The sequence below is a fragment of the Erythrolamprus reginae genome, chromosome 5, assembly GCF_031021105.1.
Source record: "Erythrolamprus reginae isolate rEryReg1 chromosome 5, rEryReg1.hap1, whole genome shotgun sequence".
Taxonomy (NCBI): domain Eukaryota; kingdom Metazoa; phylum Chordata; class Lepidosauria; order Squamata; family Dipsadidae; genus Erythrolamprus; species Erythrolamprus reginae.
Window position 1 is genome coordinate 91,629,928 of NC_091954.1, and position 15,541 is coordinate 91,645,468.

The 15,541-nt window shown below is 39.1% G+C and overlaps 1 protein-coding gene across 4 annotated transcripts in view; it reads left to right on the plus strand.

The window, feature by feature from the left end:
* The window catches only part of MME (membrane metalloendopeptidase), a 122,597-nt gene that overhangs the window by 80,222 nt on the left and 26,834 nt on the right, over positions 1–15,541 (plus strand). For all 4 annotated transcript variants that reach the window (XM_070753477.1, XM_070753474.1, XM_070753473.1 and 1 more), the window contains exons 11-14: positions 2,586–2,722; positions 2,830–2,923; positions 10,903–11,031; positions 13,504–13,602. In XM_070753477.1, coding sequence (XP_070609578.1) covers positions 2,586–2,722; positions 2,830–2,923; positions 10,903–11,031; positions 13,504–13,602 — 459 coding nt within the window. The remainder of the gene's footprint in view (positions 1–2,585; positions 2,723–2,829; positions 2,924–10,902; positions 11,032–13,503; positions 13,603–15,541) is intronic.

Consider the following 15,541-nt stretch of genomic DNA (forward strand, 5'->3'; position numbering starts at 1 on the left):
ATGCCAAGACCTACACACGCACACAAAACGGTGGGTTGTAAATGATTTGGTACTGGTTTGTTCATCCCAGGCAAGTGGCCAGAGTCTCCTGCCACCAACACTAGGAACTGGTCTGAACCAGGAGCAACCCACCACTGATACCAAAATCTACATCTGCCTCTATATCTTCAAGTAGATTTGAACAGTGAAATTAAGCTGCAGTTTATTGTTGCAAATCAACTCTTAACAGCAGGACAAAGTTTAGTGATATAAATTGTTTCTTTGGCCCAGTGAACAGAGATATAATCATATCTACATTTTATGGAAGATATGATACTTACATGATATTTAATAAGGACAAATTTATTCATGTGACGGAAGGATAGGAACAGAACCTACGTCCCAAGGCTAAATTCTTTGGCACTAAGTTCTAATACGATATATCAATCTTCTGATTAAATAATATCTTTTGTTGACGTGTTCTTTAAACTTAATAGGTTTAAAGTTTGTACTATTAATAGGTTTGTATTAACAGTAACTTTCAGCATATATAACTTTGAAACATACTCAAGAAAGTATGAAATAAACAAAACCTCTTTCATTTTTTAAAAATTTAAACGTAAGAGTAGTTTGCAGCTGAAAAAGGTTTACCTGCTTGATGACCTCCTAAAATATTTTGTCTGGATACCATTAATATTGGATTTAAATTGTAATTTGATCTTCTGGTTTTATTTTCGTGGGTTTTTTTAACTTTAACCTGCTAGAATCCCCTAAAAATAATTTCAAAGTCAATAACTTTCATTGAATTGAATTCATTTCAAAGTCAATTACTTCATATCTATACCATTCAAACTAGAACCCGTTCAGAATAACACTAAGTGAACATTAGTGTTTTCTGTATGTCTTGGGAGTTCTCTTGTAGTTTTCTGGATATTTGCAGACCAGATAAGGTGGCCCTAATCAGGTTCATCATTTTGTACATCCAAATATACAGAAGAGCACAGAATTTATGTCTTACACTGCTGCCAGAAAGACAGGATGGGATTCTAAAAACTAGATTTGGGGGCATGCGTCATACAAGACACATCTCATAAAAGGAGAAGAACTCAGCCAAATATCAATTTCTCAAGCCACAATTTAATTTTCAAATGTCATATGCTGATGTCAGTTTTCAAAATCTAAGTCGATAAACTGTTAAACTACAGATACTTATTGTTACCGCTAATCAGGGTGACAATTCCTTTCATTTTGTTCCTAAATACATTTGGCATAATCCTTAAACATATCTAAGACCTCTTGAAACCACGGCTGTCTCTCTGATTATAGGAATTACCATCATGTAAATGCTTTTAGAACTATAGGCCTTTGATTGTTTTACAGCTCATTAATTTTAAATTAAAGCTATTAAACTTAATTTATTGCCTGTTGGCCAAGAGTTTTTTGAGCACAGCTAAACTGCTTAACAGTGGCTTATTGTTATTATCAAAGGTTTTAAGTTTTTTTCCTCTTATGAGAAATTTGTTTACAGGAGCAGTCCAGCTGTAGAAAATCAAATGACAAAAGAGGAAGCAGTCAATGCGAATTATTTTGATAAGCAATATGTCAGTAAAATTCACTGAAATATACAATGGTACCTCTAGTTAAGAACTTAATTCGTTCCGTGACCAGGTTCTTAAGTAGAAAAGTTTGTAAGTAGAAGCAATTTTTCCCATAGGAATCAATGTAAAAGCAAATAATGCGTGCAAACCCATTAGGAAAGAAATAAAAGCTCAGAATTTGGGTGGGAAGAGGAGGAGGAAGAAGAGGAAGGGGACAGTCGCTGCCAAAAAAGAAGGGGAGGGGAGGGGAATCAAAAAATTCCAAAACTTTAAGGCTTAAAAAAAAAAAAAGAGGGACTCTGAGGCGGCGAGGAGGAGCACGCACCTCCCATCTGGACTGCCAAAGCCTCCTTAAGCACCACCAAAAGGCTCCTCTGGCAGCCCAGAAAAGCCCGAGGTGGCCGGGATTAAAGGAAGAATGGCAGGAAAGTGGCCAGGCCTTCGTGCCACTCTCAAATTTCCTGGAAATATGGTTCTTGAGAAGAGGCAAAATAAATCTTGAAGACCCGGTTCTTCTCTAGAAAGGTTCTTAAGTAGAGGCATTCTTAGGTAGAGGTACCACTGTATCATAATCATTCATTCAATACTAATATATACTAATAGTATATGGGACCACTTACACCACTTAGGTATTAATCCATCCAGCAACTAAATGTGGAGGGATCCTAAAACCTTTATCTAGATTTGAGTCCTTAAAATATTTGGGAATGGGAACCTAGTTTAATAAAGTAGCACACTCTAATAAAATAGTTTTGTAATGAGTTTGGGATGCGTCTTCGCCCTGTGATATGTTGTTTCTGAATGTTGTTAATAACTCTGCATTGTTTTTCTTTTATTTCCTTATTATATTTTAAATATAATATAAAGAAGGGTTATAACTCAGCTAAAAAAGACCAACAATCTTCCTAAAGCATATAATGTATTTGGCAGAATCAATGATAAAGACTTAATGCTAAGCATAACATTGTCAAGTGTTTTATCCTATGTAACATTTATTTCTCCCCATAGACATTTGACTGGCTAAAATTTATAAATAAAATAATGCAAACAGTGTCAATTGAAGTTAAAGATACAGACAATATAATTGTGGTTGATCGAGAATATTTTAAAAAGCTGAAGTCTGTCATTCCCAATTACACTGCCAGGTATGCATGCCAAATGAATTTTAAGTTTTTATTTTTTGAACATGCCAATGTATTTTGTAGCTTCGCAAATAGCAACAAATGGTGCTTCTTGTTGCTTTATTATACAGAGAACTTCAAAACTACATAAGTTGGAGATACATCATGGATATGGTGAGCAGCTTAAGTCGCGACTACAAAGACACAAGGAATAATTTCCGTAAGGTATAGAAATCCATAAATTCATTTTTTACACTTAACCTTTGAATAGAACTCCTGATATTTCTATGAGCATTCTGATATTTAGACAGCAATTTGAAAATATTGGCTGGTAGCTCACAATTGGCACACCCCTTTCATGTTTGGACAATTGTGATGTTGGTCTCAGGAACAAAGAGTTCTTTGATTTCCATCAAAGAGGCAAAATAAGAAATTGTGAATTTATTTGATCCTGTTTTTCAAAACTTGGAATGAGGACCTCTGGTTCTCCAAATGTTGTTGAACTTTGCCTCCCAACATTCTTCTCCCTTTTCAACATTATGGGGAAGTTTCAGAGTTGTAAATCCATAACCATGACCCATTCATAAGTTTGTAAATGCTTTGGTCTAAATTGAACAGAATGGATAGATTTCACAATGTATAGGAATGTATAGGACAGACTAAATGACCTTTAAAATTCTCTCCACCTCAAATATTCTGTGATTAGTTGAAGTGCTGGATCCAAGTCAACCAAAATGGAGTGCTTATTTTAAGTTGGAGTACTTAACTTAAGTACACATTACTCACTTGGAGTACTGTGTACAGTTCTGGACACCGCACCTCAAGAAGGATATACTGGAACTGGAAAAGGTGCAAAAAAAGGGCAACAAGAATGATCAAGGAAATGGAGCACCTCCCTTATGATACTAGGTTACAACACCTTGGTCTCTTCAGCCTTGAAAGACGGCATTTAAGAGGTGACTTGATTGAAGTGTATAAAATCATGCGTGGGATAGAAAAGGTGAATAGAGAAAAATTCTTTTCTCTATCACACAATACTAGGACAAGGGGGCACTCCCTAAAGCTCATAGGTAAGAAAGTGAGGACAAATCAAGGGAAATATTTCTTCACCCAGAGGGCCGTTGGTTTATGGAATTCACTTCCAGAAGAGGTCATGACAGCTGTCAGCCTGGATAGCTTCAAGGCAGGATTAGACAGATTCATGGATGCCAAGCATATAGATGGTTATTGAAATGGATGCCCAAGTGCTGCCTCTATGTTGGTTGAGGCAGGCAGGAGTCCCTTGAGTACCACTTGTTGGGGGTCCAGGGAAAGGGAGGGTCTTGCCTTCTCTTTATGCTCAGATCCCCATGGACAATTGGTGGGCCACTGTGTGACACAGAATGCTGGACTCGATGGGCTTTGGCCTGATTCAGCATGGCTCTTCTTAAGTGGAATACTGTTGTTTTTTGTTTTTCCAGACGAAAAGAATTTAACTTTGGCTGGAATTTAGTCTCCACTCTCTCTCATTCATGACATAATTGTAATTATATTTTGAGGAAAATTAAATTTACAACTGGAAGATGGTGTTGTTCTGTTAAATATTACATTCTGCAGTATAACACAAAAATACAAAAATTAAACTGAAGTAAAATAGAACAAGCAATACCATCTTCAGGAAAATTAGTGTAGGTGCCCTAACTGTTCTTTTGAACCTTGCTGATAACATTTCTCTGAAGTTCTTTCATCTTTGCTGTACTATTTATATAATTATTAAAAAACAAAATAACTTGTTCCTTTTCTGTACACAGAGCAGAATTTAATGACTATTTTAATCTGTTCACCTAAGATTAAAGGAACAGGAATAAACAGATAGATGATAGGTAGATGATTATTGATGATAAAGTTGCAGTATCAATACTGAAGATATCTTCTTCACTACCAATATCCAACACATATAAAGAAAGGGTATACAAGCCACATGTCACCTTTGAAAACCTTGGATGCAGCTTCCGGACCACCCCCCAACCACATAAAAAGTTGCACATTTTATTTTATTTATTTAATTATTTTTTGTCAGTTTGGGCCCAACTCAAGACAGTGGTCACCTGTTGGATATGACTGCGTAGTCAGAGCAATGGCAATATGGTCTGATGGGGATCTGTCATTATCCCTCTCTCATGGTCAAATCATTCCCTGGCGACCTTGAGATTCTCTTGTGTTGTCCCAACCCCCAGAGTGGGTCTTCTCCGGGTCCCGTCAACCAAACAATGTCGCTTGGCGGGACCCAGGCGAAGAGCCTTCTCTGTGGCGGCCCCGGCCCTCTGGAACCAACTCCCCCCAGAGATTAGAATTGCCGCCACCCTCCTTGCCTTTCGTAAGCTGCTTAAACCCACCTCTGCCACCAGGCATAGGGGAACTGAGATACACTTTCCCCCTAGGCCTTTAAAACTTTATGCATGGTATGTCTGTATGTATGATTGGTTTTTATATAATGGGTTTTTAACTGTTTTTAATATTGGATTTTACTGTTTTGTTACTGTTGTTAGCCGCCCCGAGTCTGCGGAGAGGGGCGGCATACAAATCCAATAAATAATAATAATAATAATAATAATAATAATAATAATAATAATAATGTAGGAAGGCTCGATCCATTTGAGTTGTCCATCCTAGCAAATGGGTTCCAGGGGATCAGGGGATATTTGCTGCGCTGTCTTGCCAAAGCTCTGGTTGCATCCTGGAACCAAAGGGCAACCCAGGCTTTGGATAGGATTGTATCTGTGTAGTCTCTCCTGCTCTCATTCAATTGTTTCTGATATTCCCTGCGGTTCATGAAGGAGCTGGAAGTTTTGAAAAGAGCTAGACAGTGGGTTCAGGCAGTGATAAATTTCTCAGTGCAGGAGGGGATGTTTCTGGGAACTTTCAAGGAGCTCTGGTTTGCCTCCTCTTCAAAACACCATCTCTTAATCCTACCTGTTTGGATAATTTCCAGCCAGCTGTCCACTATGTTTTTAGGGAACAGGGTAGAGAAGGTGTATGGCAACATCAGAGGGTCCTGGATAAAATGGATTATCTGGACGCCTTTCCATTTAGGCCAATTATGGGACAAAAACAGCATTAGGCACACTTGTCAATGATCTCTGACGAGAGCAGGATGAGGGTCATGCATCCATCCTTGCTGTCCTTGACCTCTCAGTGGCCCTCAACACTATTGTCCATGATATCCTTTTGGGCTGAGTGCAGGGTTTGGAGCTAGGTGGCACAGTTTTACACTTGTTTGGCTTTTTTCCAAGGTCAGTCTCAATCAGTGTTGAAAGAGAGTAAAAGGTCTAGCCCAGTGAGGGTGAATCTTTTTTTCCTCATGTGCCGAAAGAGCATGCCTGTGCATTATCGCATGTGCATGAGTGCTCATACCCATAATTCAATGCCTGGGGATAGTGAAAACAGCCTCCCCCACCCCCTCAAGGCCAGAAACGGACAGTTTCCCAACTTCTGGTGGGGCCAGTAGGCTCATATTTTGCCTTCCCCAGGCTCCAAAGGCTTCCCTGAATCCAGGGGAGGGTAAAAATTCCCTCCCCATCCCTCCAGACATTCTCTGTTAGCCAAAAACAGCCTCCCAGAGCCTCTGTGCCAGCCAAAAAATCAGCTGGCCGGTACACATATGCACGTTGGAACTGAGATAGGGCAATGGCTCATGTGCCAGCAGATATGGCTCCGCATGCCACCTGTGGCATCCATGCCATAGGTTCGCCATCGCTGGTCTAGCCCATGGTACTGTGCTGCAGGACTTTCTACATTTCTTTTTAACATCTACATGAAGCTGCTGGGTGAGGTCATCCACTACCATGGGACGAGGTATCATCAGCATGCTGATGATACTCAGTTTTACACCTCCAAGCTAGGTGTCCCAAGTGATGCTGTCACTGCCCTGTTATGGTGCTGGGGTTCTGGAGGGGGGCAACAGGCTCTGGATAAATCTTGGTAAGACTGAGTGGAACTGGGGATGGGGTTTTTTTGTTTTGTTTTTATAAAGTTTTATTTACAAGGATACAGTAAATACATTGAGGTACAGACAGCAATATAGAAACAAAAGTTTGTGTATCAAATTTTAGGCAATATGCATTAACCAAAGACAAAACAGAATAGAACGAAACAATCAGAAATGGGAAAACAAACAAACAAACATAACCAAAAAAAAGAAAGAAAGAGAAAAACAAAAAACAAACAAGGGCGGGCGAGTGTATGGTAGATCTGTATTGAAAATATGAACTGAAAATATTCTCAATAGCTCATTACAATATAGCTAATGTTCTAAATTATGCATAAGTAAATGGAGTGTTGCATATAGCGAAGCCAAGAGATGTTGAGTTCTGTGCAGATGGCAATTTTGGCTAGGAAAGCCTTTGTACAACTTCATGTTGTATGCCAGTTGTGCTCTTACTTGGATCCTAGAGTCCCTATGCTCAGTCACCCTAGCTTGATCATCTCTTGGCTGAACTATTGCAACATGCTATACATGGGGCTACCCTTAAAGACTATGCAGAAGTATGGTGCAGAACACAGCTGTTTGTAAAGTTCTTGGGGCCTCCAGAATGGCTCATGTTACACTGCTGTTCTGCAAGCTGCATTGGTTGCCAGTTCATTTCTTGGTCCAATTCAAGGTGTTGACTATCACCTTTAAAATCCTTCATGGCATGGGTCAAGTGTATCTGAGGAAGTAGCTCATCCCAATGAGATTAGTTCACCCACCCATACCAACAGAAGAAATGACTCTAGGAGTCATACAAAATTAAAGTAGTGATTTCTGACAGTCTCAAAATGGGTGGACAATGCAGTCAGGCGGTAGAGAAAGCAAGTAGGATGCTTGGCTGCATAGCTAGAGGTATAACAAGCAGGAAGAGGGAGATTATGATCCCGCTGTATAGAGTGCTGGTGAGACCACATTTGGAATACTGTGTTCAGTTCTGGAGACTTCACCTACAAAAAGATATTGACAAAATTGAATGGGTCCAAAGACGGGCTACAAGAATGGTGGAAGGTCTTAAGCATAAAACGTATCAGGAAAGACTTAATGAACTCAATCTGTATAGTCTGGAGGACAGAAGGAAAAGGGGGGACATGATCGAAACATTTAAATATGTTAAAGGGTTAAATAAGGTCCAGGAGGGAAGTGTTTTTAATAGGAAAGTGAACACAAGAACAAGGGGACACAATCTGAAGTTAGTTGGGGGAAAGATCAAAAGCAACATGAGAAAATATTATTTTACTGAAAGAGTAGTAGATCCTTGGAACAAACTTCCAGCAGACGTGGTAGATAAATCCACAGTAACTGAATTTAAACATGCCTGGGATAAACATATATCCATCCTAAGATAAAATACAGAAAATAGTATAAGGGCAGACTAGATGGACCATGAGGTCTTTTTCTGCCGTCAGACTTCTATGTTTCTAAATACATACTTAATTACATTAATATAAACAGTAATTAAGTAATTGTATTCATTTTAACAAACTTTAATTTAACAATTAACTTACATAAATAACTCCCATCACAGGCCTTCTCACTTCATCCTAGTCTACACTGGGTTTTCTTAGGGAATGGCTTCCAGGTATGACTCAAAGGACAGCTTTGGCCCATTATCTAAAAGGGTTGCATACTGCACGTCCCTTACAAAAATAAAATGGGTTGCAACAGATTTGAAATGAACCATGATCAAAAGGCTAATTAAATTACAAAATTATACCAAGGTTATGGAACATTATGTTACTTAAGCAGAACTCTGATGCTTCATCCAGGAAGATACAATGTTATGATCAACAGAATTAGTTTGGAGGTTGGAGAGACCTCGGTGAGGTGTTGTCTAAAATGCAATGATTCCCCCAGAGAAGCCGTGAAAATCCTGCAAGCACCTGCCAATATTTCAAGGGGAAAAGCTTGGCTCTAAAACACTCTCTTGGATATACTGGGTGTTTTATAAATTATAAAACCATTCCACTATTCAGTCTCCAAGTGCAGACTATGCTGCTTCTTATCCTGTAGTAAGGGACACATATGTGAAACAATTTTCTTAATGTTTTTGTATGAAATATCACAGCAGGTCACTATTACCTGTTTGGTAAGATATAGAAGGATTTCACCACAATTTTGACTTTTTGGTGTGCACAAATTACAGATCACTTAGAAGAAAAATAGACTGATCCTCCTTGGATGTGTATATATTTTTTCCAAAAACTTTATTGGTTTTCAGTAAAAAGACATACAAACTTACAAACATTTAAACACATAGTAGGGGTTACAATTACCCCTCTTTTCTTGAAGTCAATTTTTAATACAGAAAAAAGGATAAAATCTTAAATCTTTAAGTCAAACTAATATTCTAATTGAAAAGAAGAATTTTGTTTGCATATTCTAATAAACATAAAGTTAAATTGATAAAAAAGAAAAACCAACAACATAGCAACAACAAAAAATATCAATAACATTTGATTATATTCATACAGTTTTCATTACCTTATTTTCAACTTTATTCTTATCTATCCATTTATAAACTTTATCCCAAATAATATAAAAGTCAGATTCTTCTTGATCATTCAGCCTTCTTGTCATCATATCCATCTCTGCACAATCCAAATTTTTTTTAACTACGTCCTCTTTTTGGGGGATATCTTCCCCTTTGTCCTTGGATGTGTATAAATGCACACTATATAGCCACCACGGTTGTGAAGGAAGGATAACCCAGAATGGCTCCTTTGTTGTAACATAGTTTTCAAAACTCAAAACAAAATATCAGTCAAAAATTCTATTGTAAAACTTTGCAGGCCAGAAAGTGATTTAATAAATACAGTGATACCTTGTCTTACAAACTTAATTGGTTCCAGGACGAGGTTCTTAAGGTGAAAAGTTTGTAAGACGAAACAATGTTTCCCATAGGAATCAAAGGAAAAGCAATTAATGCGTGCAAGCCCAAAATTCACCCCTTTTGCCAGCCGAAGCGCCTGTTTTTGCACTGCTGGGATTTCCCTTAGGCTCCCCTCCATAGGAAATCCCACCTCTGGACTTCTGTGTTTTTGCGATGCTGCGATTTCACTGAGGCTCCCCTCGCTGGGAAACCCCACCTCCGGACTTCCATTGCCAGCGAAGTGCCCATTTTTGCGCTGCTGGGATTCCCCTGCTGGGATTCCCCTGCAGCATCACAAAAACACGGAAGTCCGGAGGTGGGGTTTCCCATGGAGGGGAGCCTCAGGGGAATCCCAGCAGCGCAAAAATGGGTGCTTCGGTGCCAACGGAAGTCCGGAGGCGGGGCATCCCAGCGGTGGCGGTGGGTTTGTAAGGTGAAAATAGTTTGTAAGAAGAGGCAAACAAATCTTAAACCCCAGGTTTGTATCTCGAAAAGTTTGTACGACGAGGCGTTTGTAAGACGAGGTATCACTGTATTACATTCCGGTATTACAGTGTAGACTTCCGGTCCTTCTTCAAATCTAGTGCTAAATCACCATTAAAAGTAAAATCCAGAAAACTGTTTTCATTATTTTCAGGTTTTGCCAGAATTCATCTACTGTAAAAGATTGCAGGCAAATCTCTGAAACTGTCTGGAGCTTTTTCTGCAGGGGAATGCTGTAAAATTAATACGGCTCTTCTTTCCCCTAGAAGCCAGTTCTCTGCTCAATGTCTGGCCATTCCTTGTTTCCAGAATGTTGGGTTTATGACTCAGTCCTATTTGCTTCATATCTTCCTTCATATCTGAGGAGGAGAAAGGAGAAGTGAGGAAGTGTAATAATATCAAAAAGCAGAATAAACATTCCAGAACATGTAAAAATCATGTCATTAGCTAGTATGCTGAGGTCTTGCTAACTTTTATCTTTATAGGGGTCATTTCCTTTCTTCTAAGAAGAGCTATTATTGCCTAGGATGGCTGTGAGGCAGTACCAAATAAAAGATACTTTCCTACAGTTTTCAAGTAATTGTACTTAAAGGGGAAAAAAGCACAAAATTTCTCAGCCTGCTGAGCTTGATAGAGCCTGCTTGACATTCTCCAAACTCCTGAAACAATGCAAAGGGCAATGTGTTCTTATTTTACTCTCCCACTTTTTAAATGTCTCTTATCCACAAACACTTTTCATTAAACACTGATTAAAAGCATTCAGGGAGGACATGAACTGTTTCCAAATTCATGTGTTTTTGCTTGTTGCCACATGCATAAGTGATTTATGTTTATGCTCTGCAGGTTTTGTATGGCACAACCTCAGATGCTGCAATTTGGCGCCGTTGTGCAAACTACGTCAACAGCATTATGGGGAATGCTGTGGGGCGGCTCTATGTCCAAGAAGCTTTTGCTGGAGAGAGCAAACATATGGTAATTATCATTGATATGATAACTTAAGGAGGTGTTCAGTTCATATGAATGGCAGGAATATTGCAGTAGAAGTTTGGAAACCAAACAAGGCATATTAACAACTGCTTGGGAAGATCCTGTGATTCTGTTTTATAAGACCAGAAAAGAATGAAAGTATTCTGGGCTCATATAGTAGACACAGGCCAGAAGGAAGGGAACTGTACTCCTTCTGACAAACAGTTTAGCCTGTATTGCTTTGCACCCATTGTTATTTTTAATGTGTTTAGTTTTATAGCTATTGTGGCTTTTATACTGTTTTAATTTTTGATTGGAGCTGCTCAGAGTTGATTATGAGATAAGATTGATATAAATGCTTTAAATAGATAAATACATAAAAAAGTAAAGCACTTTGGGTAATGTTACCTGCAGGCATGAAGCTTCCAGTGTGGACTATTTACCAGAAAGAGCAAAAAATAACTTGCCGGAGGACAATAGTTTCTTTAATGGCTGTCAGAAAAGGAGTCATCAGTTTCCACATGATGACGTTCCTTCGTATCTATGGCCGGTGTTAAATATGCATTGAAGCAATGTAAATAAGTTAAATGGTGTATTAAGCGTCTGATTGGTTGAAACATTGACAGTTGGGTTTAGGCAGGAAAGTAAAAGTATATAAGGAGCGTTCTGACACTGTTACAGTCAGTTGCATTCTAAGCTGAAGTCACTTTCCAAAAAGAACTTTCTCCTGCTGAACCAAATAAAGAATTTTAAAGAAACGACTGCCTCAGTCTTCTTCAGCTGGTATTTAGAAAGCCAAGCCAGTTGAAATGGATCAAAAAGTATTAAAATCTCTCAGGCGTTACAATAGCAGAAGCTTTCCAAATTGTAATTCCAGATCAAAAGGCACATGTTGAGCAATTGCTGCAGCAACTATGGCTTTTACAATATCAGTATCAGACAGAAAGGCCAAGTGTTTGGGGGCATCCAAAAGCATTACCATAATGAATTCATCATGCGTGGAACAAAAAAACCCTCACCAGAACATGGGCACACCTGCATCTCCGTGCTCTATTTTGCTACATGCACAGTTATAGAAGCATAATTCCGCTCGAACTCATGGTATCTTCAGAGCTGTGGAGGCGAGCCCAATTAGGTGTTCTGGCTAGCAGTTCATCACTGACTAGGGGTGACATGATAGCAGTATTTCAGTATTTGAAATACAGTTCTTATCTAGAAAAGTTTGTAAGCAGAGGCGTTCATAGGAAGAGGTACCACTGTATTTCCCAAATCAACCAAAGGCAAGACAAGAAACAATGAATGAAAACTAATCAAGGAAAGAAGCAATCTGGAATTAAGGAGAAACTTCCTAACAATGACAACAATTAACCAGTGGAACTACTTACCTTCGGAAGTTGTAGGGTCTTCATCACTGGAGATTTTTAAGAAAAGACAGCCACCTATCTGAAATGGTGTGTAGAAGCAGTTGGACCAGAAGACATCCAAGGTCTCTTCTAGATCGATTCTGATTAATTTTAGAGTTGCAATAGAAAACATGTGAAGAACCCTCTGCAGAGGAAAACTGAATGACAAATTATCTAGGAATAGCAAACTGAAGAGCTGGTTGCCCAAAAAAGAAAATATGTAAAGATTTTTTAAAAAAACATCTTGTACTTAGAATGATTGCAAAGCAGATTTAATCAGCTAGTTTAATCAATATCCTTTGGCAGCCAGACTAATAATGGGTATGTGTTGCCCTCCAAGGTCAATAAGGCAAAGTATGACTTTGGGGATCATCTGCATTCAGATTGTATCTTGCTGTTATATTGGTTAGTTTCATGGGTGTTGTTTTTTGCACACCTATATTGCAATCCTTTAATAACACAATTCAGTTGTGCAAATATTTTATCCAGGAAATTGGAATCAAATTCCGTCTATTTTAATAAGGACTTTCTGGATTGGTTTTAAACATATACATTTAATAAATAAACAAGATTGATTTTTTTTTTCTCAGAATGAATTCATTGGCATTAAGTTAATTTTTTTTAAGTAAAGCCTCTAGCTCATCAATAAATATATAGATGCTTTATATGAGAAAATTTGGAGTTTTAATCCTAAATTCTCCAAACAGGTGATAAAAAACAATTATCTGGCTGTAGGATAATATTATGTTAAGTTAGCACTAGCTTTCATTTGAATGTGTAAGCATTCAAATTATTGTTTTGAAGATCTATTCTGTTTAATTAGTTTAGTTTTGCAATTATAGCAATTTAACTTTTTGCCATTGTCAACTTATTTTGAAAAAACAAATATTAGTATTTCTGGCCACAACAGTTGAAATATAAAATTTCAGAACATGACTTATGACAAAATTATAATTAAGAGTATTACTCTAGAAATGTCTAGACAGAAGTGAGTCTCACTACGTTTATTGCTCTTCCTTTGGAATAAGCAGGTCTGGGATTACAACCTTAATCTTATTGTACCATATATTCCCAGGTTCAAGAAATGATTACACAAATCCGTGAAGTTTTTATTAAAATACTGGAAGAACTCTCTTGGATGGATGCAGACACCAAAAAGAAAGCAGAACAAAAGGCAAGATTTGTTTAACAGTTATCTTGTAATTTGAGAATACTTCCTTCATTTAAAATTTAAACAGTACAGTCTTTCTAACAAAAGAGTAATATATATATAGAGAGAGGAAGCAAATATATCCTATTTCGGGTAAATTATTGGCTAATTCCCAATCTCACTTTTCCAAATTGACATAAATAAATATTGGCAGTACTACCATTAATTAAATACAGATTGCCCTCACTTATGCATTCTGTTTGTCTCAGAATGCATTGTAAAATGAAATAGCATATGGATGCTTCAGAGATGTTTTACCATGAAATCATTCTTCATTATCTAGAACATATTATAAGAAAAGCTTCAGATAACAACATCTCCGTCTTGCATCTGAAAACATCTTTACTTTCCCATTTTTATTCTCATTATTTTTCTTGTTAGGGAAAAATAAACTTTTAAGGAGGGGAGAAAATGAACAGATACAGCAGAACTTTTGAACAGTAGTTTTAGTGGTCTGGAAGTATCCTAAGAGCTTCTGTTTGACCAACTCAGTAGTACTGTGTTCAGTTCTGGAGACCTCACCTACAAAAAGATATTGACAAAATTGAACAGGTCCAAAGACGGGCTACAAAAATGATGGAAGGTCTTAAGCATAAAACTTATCGGGAAAGATTTAATGAACTCAATCTGTATAGTCTGGAAGACAGAAGGAAAAGTGGGGACATGATTGAAACATTTAATATGTTAAAGGGTTAAATAAAGTTCAGGAGAGAAGTGTTTTTAATAGGAAAGTGAACACAAGAACAAGGGGACACAATCTGAGGTTAGTTGGGGGAAAGATCAAAAGCAACATGAGAAAATATTATTTTACTGAAAGAGTAATACAGTGATCCCTCTATTAGAACGGTCTCGATTAGTGCGAAACGCTACAACACGGTTTTTCACAAAATATTAATTAAAAAATACTCCACGGTTTTTTTTGCTATACCACGGTTTTTCCCACCCGATGACGTCATACGTCATCACCAAGAGTCACTTCTCTGTCTCTTTCTCTTTCTTTCCTGTCACTATGCTTCAATCATTTTCTCATTTCTCTTTTTTTCCCCTTTTTTCTATCATTTCTCTCTCTCTTTCTTCCTCTCTCACACTCTCTTCCTCCCTTCTCTCTCTCCCCCCCTCCACTTGCCCACGAGAAGAAAAAAAGCAACCTCTGCCGGGCAGCTCCCCTTGTGCCCCCGCTTTGTGCCTGCCTCTTTTGGGGATTTTTTTTTCTTTTCTTTTTTGCGCTGGCGGCGGGAGCTGTTGGGGAGGGCTCTGCCGGGAAGGCCTCTCAGCTGCAGAGCCGAATGGGGGCGGAGGCAACAGCGGAGCCCGGCGCTGGGGCCATGCGAGGCTGTTCATCCAGGGGGGCGTGGACTGGCAAGTCGCCCTCCTTTCTCTCTCTTTCTCTCTCTTATACCACACCGGTAACAGGGAGAGAAAGAGAGAGAGCGGAGGGCACCTTGCCGGTCCACGCCCCCCTAGATGAGCGGCTCCGCATGGCCCCAGCGCCGCCCAGGCAAAGGGGAAACCCCAAGATCGCTTGCCGCTTGCCGCTTGCCGTATTGCAGCGAAGGAGGCGAAGCAAGGCTCCAAGCTGCAATACGGCAAGCGGCAAGCGGCAAGCGATCTTGGGGTTTCCCCTTTGCCTGGGCGGCGGGAAGACCAAGGGAAGGTTCCTTCAGCCGCCCAACACCTGATCCGCTCCGCAGCGCGGCAGCAGCGAGGAGCCGAAGATGGGGTTTCCCCTTTGCCTTTACCCCATCTTCGGCTCCTCGCTGCTTCCGCGCTGCGGAGCAGATCAGCTGTTGGGCGGCTGAAGGAACCTTCCCTTGGTCTTCCCCGCCGCCCACACGCAAACTCCACCATCTGCGCATGTGCGGCCATGAAAAAAATGGCGCGCATGCGTAGATGGTGTTTTTTA